General features: G+C 48.5%; 1 protein-coding gene across 2 annotated transcripts in view; it reads right to left on the bottom strand.

The window, feature by feature from the left end:
* GFM1 (G elongation factor mitochondrial 1) overlaps positions 1–11,013 on the bottom strand; it is a 48,419-nt gene extending 37,406 nt beyond the window's left edge. The window contains exons 1-5 of one of the 2 annotated variants that reach the window (XM_044670920.1): positions 10,954–11,013; positions 7,109–7,258; positions 5,816–5,948; positions 4,229–4,433; positions 310–426 (exon numbers count right to left, since the gene is read on the bottom strand). In XM_044670920.1, coding sequence (XP_044526855.1) covers positions 310–426; positions 4,229–4,433; positions 5,816–5,948; positions 7,109–7,258; positions 10,954–11,013 — 665 coding nt within the window. Of the gene's footprint in view, positions 1–309; positions 427–4,228; positions 4,434–5,815; positions 5,949–7,108; positions 7,259–10,953 lie in introns of those variants that run through there. The other variant, XM_044670921.1, reaches the window with a different exon arrangement.
* Between the last annotated feature and the right edge of the window lie 1,046 nt (positions 11,014–12,059).

The raw sequence follows: 12,059 nt of genomic DNA, 5'->3' as shown, positions 1-12,059 counted from the left end.
GTCATTTGGAACTATGCCCCAAAGTCACTAAACTGTGTACAACCTTTGATCTGGCTATTTCGCTAGTAGGCCCCTACCCTAAAGAGATCACCAAAAAAGGGGAAAAATCCATATATCCAAAAAATATTTATACCAGCCCTTTCAGTAGTAGCAGGACTTTAGTAAGGAAGACTGGATATAATTTTTCAAAAAATTTTTTGGAAGAAAGAATTCCAAACAAATTTCAAAGAAATACTGTCTTTTGGAAGAAATAAATTTGCACTCTTATCTTTTTTATTGCTCTCCAAACTCCAAAGTTTTGCCACTCACCCAAAGTCTCCATCAAAGTATATGGCCCGCTCCTCAATGAGGTCTATGATGCCTTTAAAATTACCCTCCAAGCCAATGGGTATCTGGACAAATGCAGCATTATGATTCAACTTAGACCTGGAAAAGAAAAAAAAAATTTGGTATTATGGGGAAAAAAGGGCAAATCAACAATTAGGTATGTAATGCAAAAGATGCAAGAGAGGTTTTTTTTGCTCTTGCAGGGGGCCAACTGAAAACTTCTGGCAGTTAGAAGCCTTAGAATTCTGAGAGAAGTGCAGTTTGTCCCTGAGGCTTGAACAGAACGGAAGGACTAACTAGAGCTCTGCTTGGCTTTCGGTTTTGCTTTTGGCCTGTGCTTTGTCTCTGGACAATTTGAACCTAGCTAATTTCTCTGGATCTCTCCCTGACCTTCTCCATATTATTTCCCTGTTTCCCTGCCTGTTTTCCTGGGGCTCTGGGAGACAGGGTGGCTTTTGGGTTTTTAGTGAATAGACTTTGTGGATTTAGTTTTCCCCAATAGGCAAATAGGACATCCTTGTATTCAAACTATCCCTCTACTTTAAGAGCAACCAAATCTTCCCTGGCTGAGAGAAGCAGGTCCTTCTCTCAGTTTAACCCATTCCTGTGACCCTCCCCCATCTTGAATTTCTCCCTAGCGGCTGTCAGAAACCCCAAGCCCCTCTCTCCTTCCTGAACAACTCTGAACATTAATAAATCCCTTTGTTACCTAATCAAACCCTCTGGAGAATCATTGTGTTGAAGAAGTAGGCAAGGGTTGAAGGGGAAGGAATTATTCTCTTTTATTTCCTGAGGGAAACTGGAGGCATCCATCTTGGGAGGAAGTAGTTGCCCAAGGCTTCCTCCTGAATCCCTTCAGTTTCACTGACAGGGAGGAGCCTTGTGGTTCCTCCTCTGAGGACTTGAGAAACTGACAAGAAAATCCTCAAGTCAGATTTTAATTATTTCTGACTGGCCCTATTCCTTGTGTCTGTAGAAGTACCTTTCCTGCCTGGAAGGATTCAGCCTATTTCCCCTCAGTATCCTCTGTCTCTAGCTCAATCACCTTTTACCCCTCCATCACTCAGCAAGGGAAGGAGAGCGAGCACCCTTCCAACTTTAGTGTTCCCCTTTTTATCTATAACAGGTATTATTAGATCCTTCCTAGCCAATACATCCAGCATTGCTTCATGAATTGCCCCTGGCTACAGAACCGAGGAGCCCTCATCTCATCCTCAAGAATTCCCAACACTTAAGTAATAAACAATTCAAGCTTTACAGTTCTAAGCTATGTAAGTCAGACTAGGGCTGAGTGACAGGTGACAATCTTGTTTTAGGAAATCCCCAAATTTATCTTTGTCCTCAGGGAACCTACCTTCAAGGAACTCTCTGACTGACACTAGTCTCGGACTGAACAATAAGCCATGGAGCACCCATCAAGCATCCTAAATAGGAATGATAGAAATAATCAAATCTTTAAGTATCCTTTTGTCTCAAAAGTTTCTCACACTATATTTAGGCCTCTCCCTGGCTGGAATCCTCCTTCCCTAGGCTCCATGTAAAACAATCAGTTATTCTTTCTTATCTATTCTCTAAAGAGGGTATAAGAACCCAACTTCTTCAGTTCACTGGAAATTCCCATGAAGGAATGCCTACTGGTGGTGCATTTTCCCAGAGTCCCAGATCTCTGTGTGGTGGCCATCTGAACTCTGTCTCCCTTGTCTTGATTAAAGACTTGTTCTTTGTAATGCTTTAGTGGTTCTGTGTCTTTCCACGCTGAAACAGGTAACAGTGCCTCAACTTCCCTCCAGCTGAGTCAACACCATGAAAGAGAAAGGAAGCCCAACCACACATGCTCCCCTGATCCTGGGACACCATTGTTATCATTCTGTCCCATTTCTGCAACTAGTGATGGGAGAAGTTCACAACCTCCAGGAACTAAGCACTTCTGACCACGCCCATCTCTTCCATCATACCCCAAACTCTTTCACTTTAGAAGATCTTGTTTTATGGAACCCCTAAATTTACCTTTGCCCCTTGGGAACTTGCCCTTGGGGATGCCCCAGACTGACCCTAGTCTTAGACTGAACAAGAAGCCCTAAAGTACCCAATGATCTCAGCTTAGATAGAATTAGGAGATCTAATCAAATTTTAAGTATCCTTTTGTCTTAGAAGTTTCTCATGCTCATTGCATCTAGGCCTCTCCCAGGTAGTCCAGGTCCTGGCTGGAATCCTCCTTCCCTGTCTCCATGTAAGCAAGTTCTCCTTCCTGTCCTTTATTCCCCCAAAGTGCATATAGGACTCCAAGTTCTTCAGCTCATTGAAAAATTCCCTTTAAAATGCATTTTTCCAGAGACAGTGTTCCCAGAGTCCCAAAGCATGACTCTGTGTAGTGACCGGATGGGACACTGTCTCCCTTGTCCTGATTAAAGACTTGTTCTTCCTAATTATTTGGTGGCTCTGGGTTTTTGAAGGTTCACACTTCTTTTTGGCTGGGCTGACAGAAAGGAAACTGCTGGAATGCAAAACCTCTGTCCCACTCAGTTCTCTACAGACCCATCTTCTCCTCTCACACCTGTCCAGCATCAGGGAGGAGAGAACAGAGCTGGGCACTGACCTAGGGAGGATGCTGGTGCTATAAGTAACTGCAAAGAAGTTTGAAGGAGGTTTCCTTGGGTCGCTGTGGCCATTAGCAGAAATACCCAAGGAAGGGAATTTCATTTTAGCCTCCTAAAACTGAAAGGCTACTACTTGCCTTTCTTACCACAGAGGTTAAAGGTAAAGATATTCCTTTTATCCCTTCCTGAGGTTTTCCTAAATAGACATGCACGGGCTCTTCTGGGTTTTAGAAGGACCACAATGTAATGCAGAGAGATGGCCTTGAGCCAGGAAAACCTGAGTTTGAATTCAGCTTGATACATGGGATATGACCCCAAGGCATGCACTTCCAGGCTCTGTGAGGGATATAGGCAGCCCTTTAGGACTCTCAGTTGCAGAGGAGTTGGCCTGTATTTGGCATTTTGTCACCCGGGAATTCTTGATCCAAGGAAAGTACAAGCCTAGTATCCATGTCTATTGTGGGTCTTAAAGGCTAATTACGTAGCTATAAAATGCTCAGCTTAGAAGACCTGATTCAAAATCCACCTTAGGTACCACAGCTGGTTTTGTAACCCTGAGAAAGTCATAGGTGAACCTCAGTTTACACTGACAAGAGCATCTCTCTAAAGTGATGCTGAGAAGCAGCTTAGTACAGGATTGCCGTCAGGTGGTGCAGAGTTTGACTTTAGCCTCAACCACTATCTGCGTGACTCTGGGCAGGTACAACCTCTGCCTCAGTTTTTTCATCTATAAAATGGAGATAAGACCATTGACTTCCTAGCATTGTGGTGAGGACCAAATGAGTGGTTCTGAAAGTGCCTTGCAGATCTTCAGAGCACTTTACGGCTATCACGCCTGTTACTACTTATTCACTACTGCGCAGCACTGTCCTGGATTCTGCCTATCTGAGCATTATCTAAATCTGCAGAACACGTAGGATCACAAGGTTCATCCCTAGAAGGACTCCTTCATCATACAAACATGTAGTCCTGGGTAAATTAGCAGCAGAGCTGGGGTTTGAGCCTGTAGTCAGGGTCCTATGACTAAGGAAGCTAAAGCACTGTCTAAAGTCCCAGCCTCTACACAGGCTGACACTGGCCTGCCCTGTCCTCCAGAAGGCATTTACATCAGTGCAGTGCCCAGGGCCCAGAAGCTCAGGTGAACTTCAAGCTTCTGAGTGCTGCTGGGCCCTGTGAGCCCCAAGGGCGTCCCTGAGGGCAAGGCCAGGCCCAGCTTCTCTCCCTGGCACAGTCACCACAGACCAGGCTGCTGCGGTAAAGCCACCCTCTCTGCCCTCCAAGATGTGGCCTCCTCAGCTTAGTACCTCAGTTGCTGCAGGGCTCTGGACGGGTTGGAGCCCAGTCGGTCCAGTTTATTAATGAAAGTGAGAAACGGCACACCGTATCGTTTCATCTGACGGTTGACTGTCATCGTCTGGCACTGGACACCTCCAACGGCACAGAGAACCAGGACGGCGCCATCCAACACTCGCAGGGCCCTCTCTACTTCTATGGTAAAGTCCACATGCCCTGTGAGACAAAAGGCTCTGGTGATGGTTCAGAAGATTGGCCAGAATGCCGCCCAGCAGCTCATTTTTGAGTCCTCTGTCTGGACTCGCCTACCATTCCAAGAAGCATTTACAGGCCAATTGAGTGGCAAATTCTTCAGCCAAATAACAAGGTTTTAGAGAGCCTTTATGCCTCTTGGTGCACACAGGGCCTGGCACAATATAAATGTTCAATGACAGTACTAAGGAATCACACTTGGTGTGGAGAGCTCCAGAACAAATTACATAAAGAAGGGAGGAACTGAGGGTTCTAATTTAATCATTTCATAGGTGGAAGATTGGTAAGGGTGGGCAATGGGGGTCAAGTGACTTGCCCAAGGTCACACAGCTGGGAAGTGGCTGAGGCCGGGTTTTTGAACCTAAGACCTCCTGTCTCTAGGCCTGACTCTCACTTTACTGAGCTACCCAGCTGCCCCCTAATTTAATCATTTCAGTTATGAATTAATTAAACAGACACCAAATCCAATTACCCCAATACTTGGTAATCCATTTTCAATTACAAGGCAACTGTTAAAGGAAGTATTTAAACACTGGGTTGTCATCCAAAGTGCCAACTACTTGGTATCCTACCAGTTGTTCTTGTCTGGGTCTGCCCTCAGTTCCTTGCAGATTCCCTTGCACATGATTTAGGATTCCTTGCCTATGGTCACACATTAATCAGCTCTCTTGGACAGTGGATCAAGTGCAGGATTCTGAAGCAGGAAACCCTACGTTTGAATCCTGCCTCCACCACTCATTAGTCTGGAACCATGTACATGACATTTCTTCATCAATAAATCCAGGTTAATGATTTTTGTGGTACCTACGAACCTGCTAATTATGGGCCTTAAATCAGATAAAACTTCAACACCCTACAGTTGGAATTGTTGAATTATAGACTTAGTGCTGGAAAAGGACTTTAGGTTATCTAACCTGATCCTTTATTTTACATTTTTAAACCTTTATCTTCTGCCTTAGAATCAATACTAAGAATCAGTTCCAGGGCAGAAGAGTAGTAAGGGCTGGACAATGGGAGTTAAGTGACTTCCCAGGGTCACCCAGCTAGGAAGTGTCTGAGGCCAAATTTGAATCCAGGACTTCCATCTCCAGGCCTGGTTCTTTATCCCCCTAAGCCACCTTTTATCCATTATTTTGTACATGAATAAATGGAGGCCTGGAGAAAAGGGCCTTGACCAAGGTCCCATCAGCATGTCAAGCACAGGCCTATGATTAAGTTTAGCTATTTCTTCTTTCACAGAACACTGGGTAAAGCTGTAGGTCAGGGGAGCCCCAGGGCTGGAGGGATGCCAGTTAATGATCCACTGCACTCTCCATAACAATTGAAAACCTCAAAAGTCTGCCTACCAGGTGTGTCTATGATGTTGATGTTCACATCTTTCCACATGGTATAGGTGGCTGCAGACTGAATGGTGATCCCTCGCTGTCGCTCCAGCTCCATGGAATCCATGACGGCACCGATTCCATCTTTACCTTTCACCTAAAGGCCAAAAAAATTCAGACTTGCATCCATCCACACACAGCAATTCCCATGAAAAAGGAAGGCTTCTAATGGGCCGAGATCCTGACTGAGAGAAAAATCAAAGGCTTCTGGGAACACGATGCAGTCATGTTGGAAGTGATCGGAGACAGACTCAATCTGACCTCCACTGCACAAAATGACCCATTCTGACCCACACTCATCCGGGCCCCTCACCCCTTGACCATTCAGGACATCACTAAGGGGTAGCAATCATCCAGCCCAGCCAGGACCATGAGCACGGAGCCTACCACAACGTGCTGTATAATTGGAATCTGCTCCCCAGGACTCCAACTCCCAGCATACTTTCCTTCTCACTTTACAAGGGTTGGAGATAGAGTTTCTGGGACCCTGCCCCTCTCGCTCTCTCTTTTACCCCAATAAGGCTGAGAAAACTTCTCTTTACTCAGGTTTTTTCACTTTTTGTCTTTTATTTCTTTTATTTCAAGTGATTATTACTAAATCTTCTAAAATGTGATACTTAGCGTTATTGGATATTAATTTTAATCTACAGTTCTCACATTACATTCTTACATTATGGAGATAAAGTTTGTGTGTAACCTCTCCCCACCTTTCTTCTCCCCTGATCTCACTGGAAAAGCAAGCTTTATGCCAGGCAGGATAATCGACACACGGGTTTATTTTTTGTTAGATAATTAGGTTTGAATTTCTATTTCTTTAGTTTTATTTTCTTTATACTTCAAGTGATTATTAATAAACTTTATAAAATATAATACTTGGAGTTATTGGATATTAATTTTAATCTTACAAAGCTTAAGGATGAAAAGGGTCTCACTACTGGCCTCTCTGCTGTACAAGATGACCCTCACTTGGGGACACTTTTAACTATATAAAAGGCTGCAGAATGTTAAAATACAGTCCAATGTATGACTCAGAATTTTTGTCATCAGAATCATCAAATGCTAAAAATCAACACGGCCTTTCTTGTACTTCTTAAGTTTTCATTTTTGTCAAAACAGAAGCTCCCAGAGGTTAAAAACAGCTTTCTACTCTAAACCATACCATTCCTTTTTTCCTTCTTTTTCTGGTGGAGCCTACTGAGTTCAGAAGGAAATACAGTGGTCCATGAAGTTACCCAGAAGCCACCAAGCATAACCTACCTCATGCATTTGGGCTATTCTGCCAGTATAGTAAAGCACACGCTCCGTTAACGTTGTTTTCCCAGAATCAATGTGAGCGGAGATGCCAATGTTGCGGATCTTCTCATTGGGAACGAGCGCTGAACACCACCGGCAGCTCTTCCAGTTTACCTGAAAGAGAGGCATGGGTTCAATTCCATGTACAAGAATGTAGAGGCAATTAGCGTGGGCTTAGTGGGCAGGTCTTCCTCTACCACAAGTGACAGGCACCTCCTCACAAAGAACAGTGAGAACAGAAAAGCAGGCCTTGGGTTAACCTCTAGCCTTGTGACTGGGCTAGGTCCCCAGACCTATCTGACACCAAAGAGATGCAAAAAGAGAGTCAAGACCCTCATAGTCAGTGCATGTTGTGAACAGGGTTTTATAAAATCATCCCACATTACGCATTCTATTAAAAATTAAACTACGGGGCTCTTTCCCTTTTTGTGAAGTCAGCTGTGGCCAGAAGGAAAGCCCAGAGGCTTTATCCATCTCAGAAGACAAGACAAATCATTCAGTCATTGAGATTGGGGCCACCTCCTTATTGCTTATTGGCTGCAGGTATCCTGTAGGATCCAATCTGCCCATCACCCTTTCTGCTGAGAAGTCAGCATGCATTTATTGAGTGCCAACGAGGTACCAGGCTCTGGGCTAGATGCTGGGGATGCAAGCCATAATAAACAGGTCACAAATAAATGTACACAAACACTCATAATAAATGCAAGATCATTTTTGGAGGGAGGTTCTTCCTAGCTTGGGTGGAAAGCTAGTCCACAGGCATGATATGGGAGGTGATGGGCTTGTGCTTTGAATCTGGAAGGAAGCTGGGGTTTTAGGAAGGCAAGGTAAGGCAAGAGGCTTTTTAAGTGTGGAGGATAGCAAGGAGAAAAGTGCTGAGACAGAAGATGAGTGACTGAAGGGAGGCTGGGGCCAGGTGGTAAAAGGCTTGGCCCAGCAGTTTATATTTGATCTTAGAATCAATAGGGAGTCACTGGAGTAGAGGAGTGACATAGCAGAGACCTAGACTGAACTTTGGCAACTTTTGACATGTGAGCTGGCCTGGACTTTAGGCAAGGCCACCTGGGAGGTTCTGCCAAGATTTAAGCCAGAGAAGCTGAACTCGGGTGGGTGATAGCAGGTAAAAGGGGGCTTTGGGAAGCCATGTCACTTCCCTCCTCATCTCCAATTATCAGACTTCTCACTTCCCCCCATGCCTCCTCCTACATGAAGAGGTGCCTCTGGTACTTGCCACCATCCCAAGTCCCTGATGATCTCTTGGCTGCCAAATCCAATGACCTGTTCTCAGACCTCAGCCTTCTTGACCTCTGGAGTCTTTACTGTTGATCCCTCTCTCTTCTCTCTAGGTTTTCTGGACAGTCTCCTCCTCCTACTTCTCTGACCCCTCCAGATCATCCCTCTAACCAAAGGTGCCTCCCAGGGCTCTGTCCTGAGTCCTCTTCTCTTCTCCCTCTAGACTACTTTGCCTAGTGATCTCAGCTCCCATGGACTAATGACCATCCTAGGCTGATGATTCTCAGATTTCCTGATTCGGATTCAGACTCAGATTCTCTGCTGTGACCTCCAATCTCACTTCTCCCTCTAGCTTTCAGACTAGACTTCCCACAGACATGAGAAACCAGAATGTCCAAAGCAGAACTTTATCATTTCCCCCTAAATCCTCCCCATTCCTGGCTTCCCTTTTACTGCTGAGGGCAACTTGCTCCTCTCAGACCCTGGACTCCTACCCTAAGACTTCTCCCTCTCCCTCACCTTTCCCCGCCTCCCCCCCCCAATCCCCAAAGCTGCAGCCAAGGCCTAATTTCACCTCTGTGGCATCTCTCTAATATCCCCCCTCCTCCTCTCCTATGTCACCGCTAATCCCCTGGTGCAGACCCTCATCACCTCCAACCTGGACAGGAAGGGGGGGAGTCTGCCTGCCCCAAGTGGCTCCCACTCCATCCTCTACTCAGTGACTGGAGGGCAGATCTCATCATCACACACACAATTAATCAACTCCAGGGGCTCCTTTCTGTCTCAAAGACCAAATACAAAACACTTTGAGTTTAGCACTCAAAGCCTTCAAACCCTGGCCCCCTCCTACACCTTCCTCCTGATCCATTCTCTCCTGTCCAGGGACCCTGATCAGCTCTGGATATTCTCCTGGCTGTTTCCCTCCTCCACCCTGACTACTGCCCTCTCTGGCTTCCTTTAAATCTCAGCCAAAACCCCTTGCTGGAGGAAGCCTTCCCCAACCCCTCTTCATGGTGGGGCTTCCCCTCTGCTAATGACTTCCTACTTAACCTCTGTAGAGCTTGCTTTAATCACGTATATGTTTCCATGCTGTCTCCCCCTTAGATGTGAAGCTACTGGCCTTTTTCTGTATCTCCAGCACTTAGCACGATGCCTGGCACATAGCAAGTACTTATGTTTTCTAGGACAGCTAGGAGACTCAGAATAGAGAGTCAGGCCTTGGAGGCAGGAAATCCTGGGTTCAAATCTGACCTCAGACACTTCCTAGCTGAGTGTCCCTGAACAAGTCACTTAACTCCCAATGTCTAGTTCTTACCGCCTTAGATACTCAGTATCTAAGACATAAAGTAAAGGTTAAAAATAAATAAAAAATAAATGTTTCCTGATCCCATCCCCCATTTTTACTGCTGATGGTCCCACTCTTTCTAAGGTTCAGTCTCTCCCTCTCCCTAATGCGTGTCTCCCAGACTCCCCTTCCTAAAGTTCCCTGAGAAGTCAGTGTACAGTGGGTGCCCCATTCCCTGCCCAGTGCCAGCTCCTTTCCTCCTTCCGAGTCGGTGGCAGGGTCTCCGGGTCTGACCCTGCACGAGCCTTCTCGTCGGCTCCCCTTCTAGACCTTCACCGCCTCCCCGAAGGCTATACTGGACCCTCCCCGCAGCCTCCCTGGATGACCTCAGCCCTGCCCATCTACACAGATGATCCCGCCGCCTCCCGCGCAAATACCCGCCCGCCAAAGCCCAGTACCAAAAGCCCTCGCGGCTTTCCTGCCCGCCGAACCCGGCCCCGGATCCAGTTCGAGGTCCCAGTCTTGTCAGAGGCTTCTCCCCTCCTCTCCGGCCCCAGAGGCAAATATCCACTCCTATCCGTCCCTGGAGTCCTCTAGGGGAGTCCTGCCTCCCTCGGCGGAGTTCTTCTCCAAACCTCTACCTGCGGAAATGGCCCCTCCTCCAAGTCCAGCAGCCCCGCCCCGGCGCCCCCAGAAAGTGAGCTCGTGGGGGCTGGCCCGCCCGGGCCACCTTCCCTCTCTTCCCACCCCATCTTATAGGTAACTAGAACTGCGAGAGAAACCCCGTCCCGTCCCGTCCCCCCCCTCCCCCTCAAGCCCCGGAGCCCGGCGTTGGGATAGGAACAGGCAGTGACAGACCAGACCAACTGAGGCTCTGTTCTAGGGCATCGAGAGAGCGAGCGCTGACCCCGAACTCAGGGAGACCCGAGTTGAAGTCGGGCCTCAGACGATCCCTGGCGGAGGAGCTCAACCTGCCTGCCTGTTTCCCGCCGTGTAAAAAGGGGATAAAACCAGCCACTGAGAGGACGCGGCGCTTTAACCTTTTTTTTAGACGCGCTTTACTATTATTAATATCAGCCTTAAGAGCTGTTCTTCCCGCGGCGCTTTCCCAAGAACAACCCTGAAGCGCTTGAGGATCGTAAACCCCGGCGGGGACCCCAGTCTAAGCCGGGAGAAACTGAGAGCCGGGACTACACCTACGCGCAGCCCCCTCCCCTCTCCGCCCCGCCCCTCCACCTACACCAGCGCTCAGCCCCACGTGGGGAAGCGGAGATGGGGCGGGGCCTCGTACCTGTCTCCCGAGCCGAGGCCCGCGGCCTCCCAGCGCCGCCCGGACTCGGAGTAGCCACATGTTGCGCCTGAAGGACGGACGGACGGACGGACGGCCGAGTCTACCGGCACCAGCAGTACCGACGCAGGCGCACCAGGTGCAGCTCAAAGTCACGCCGGGCTCCGGCCTCTCACTTCCGGGCCGGCGAAGAAGGCCGGCGCCCGAGCACTTCCGGAGCTAAGAGGCGGGGTTAGTACGAGAGCCTTCTCCGCCGGGCCCGGGCCCCGGGCGGCGCCGCGCCCCCTGCTGGTTGGGGGCAGCAGCGCAGGCGCCGCTCAGCTCCGCTGGTTCTCCGGGATGTGGCAGGCTAGGAAGCTGCCGAAGAGCCCAGCCCCGCGGAGATGTCCAGCGCCGAGGCCGGCGCACGGGAGCACTGGGCACACGACTTGTGGTTGGACCGAGTTGGCCTCAGACGTGAAACCCAAAGCCTGAACGAGGATGCTAGAAGGGTGAATCCCCGGGGGTACCTGCGGCTACCCCGGCGCCCCAAAAAGGGTCCATCCTTCTCCCCTCTGCCACCTCCATCCTCTTCCGCCTCCAACGCCGCCCCCTTTGAGCAGCATCCATCCATCACTGCCTGCCAGGCGCTGTACCAGGCTCTGTACAGTGGGCCACAACAAGAGGCAGGAGGCGCTCCCTCCACCACCCCTTCCCAGGAACGCCCATTGAAACGGGGAGACGCTACGCGAGCAAAGGCGCCCTAAGCGAGCCAGACCCGGGGTCAGAGCTGGGGGGAGGCTCATCCATGGACGGCCCTGTGCCCCGCGTACCAGGCATCATAGAGCTGATTCACCAACCAAGAGCCAGAAATCGTGAGAGCGAGCATCGCTGTGGGCTTAAATCACTCCACTGGTCCCTCCCGTTATCCTCTGAGCCGCTTTGGGAGGTAGAAGTCATTAGCATCGTCTTCCTCATTTCTACAACTGAGGAAACGGAGGCACGGGGAGATTCAACAACTTGCCCAAAGCAACTTAATTCATTACTAAAATGATTTATTAATCACGAGTAACAATGTAATCATAATCAAAACTAATACCAAATCATTAATATATAATTAATGTAATAAA

Source organism: Gracilinanus agilis, chromosome 3 (genome assembly GCF_016433145.1).
Source record: "Gracilinanus agilis isolate LMUSP501 chromosome 3, AgileGrace, whole genome shotgun sequence".
NCBI lineage: Eukaryota > Metazoa > Chordata > Mammalia > Didelphimorphia > Didelphidae > Gracilinanus > Gracilinanus agilis.
This window is presented reverse-complemented; position numbering and strand designations above follow the sequence as displayed.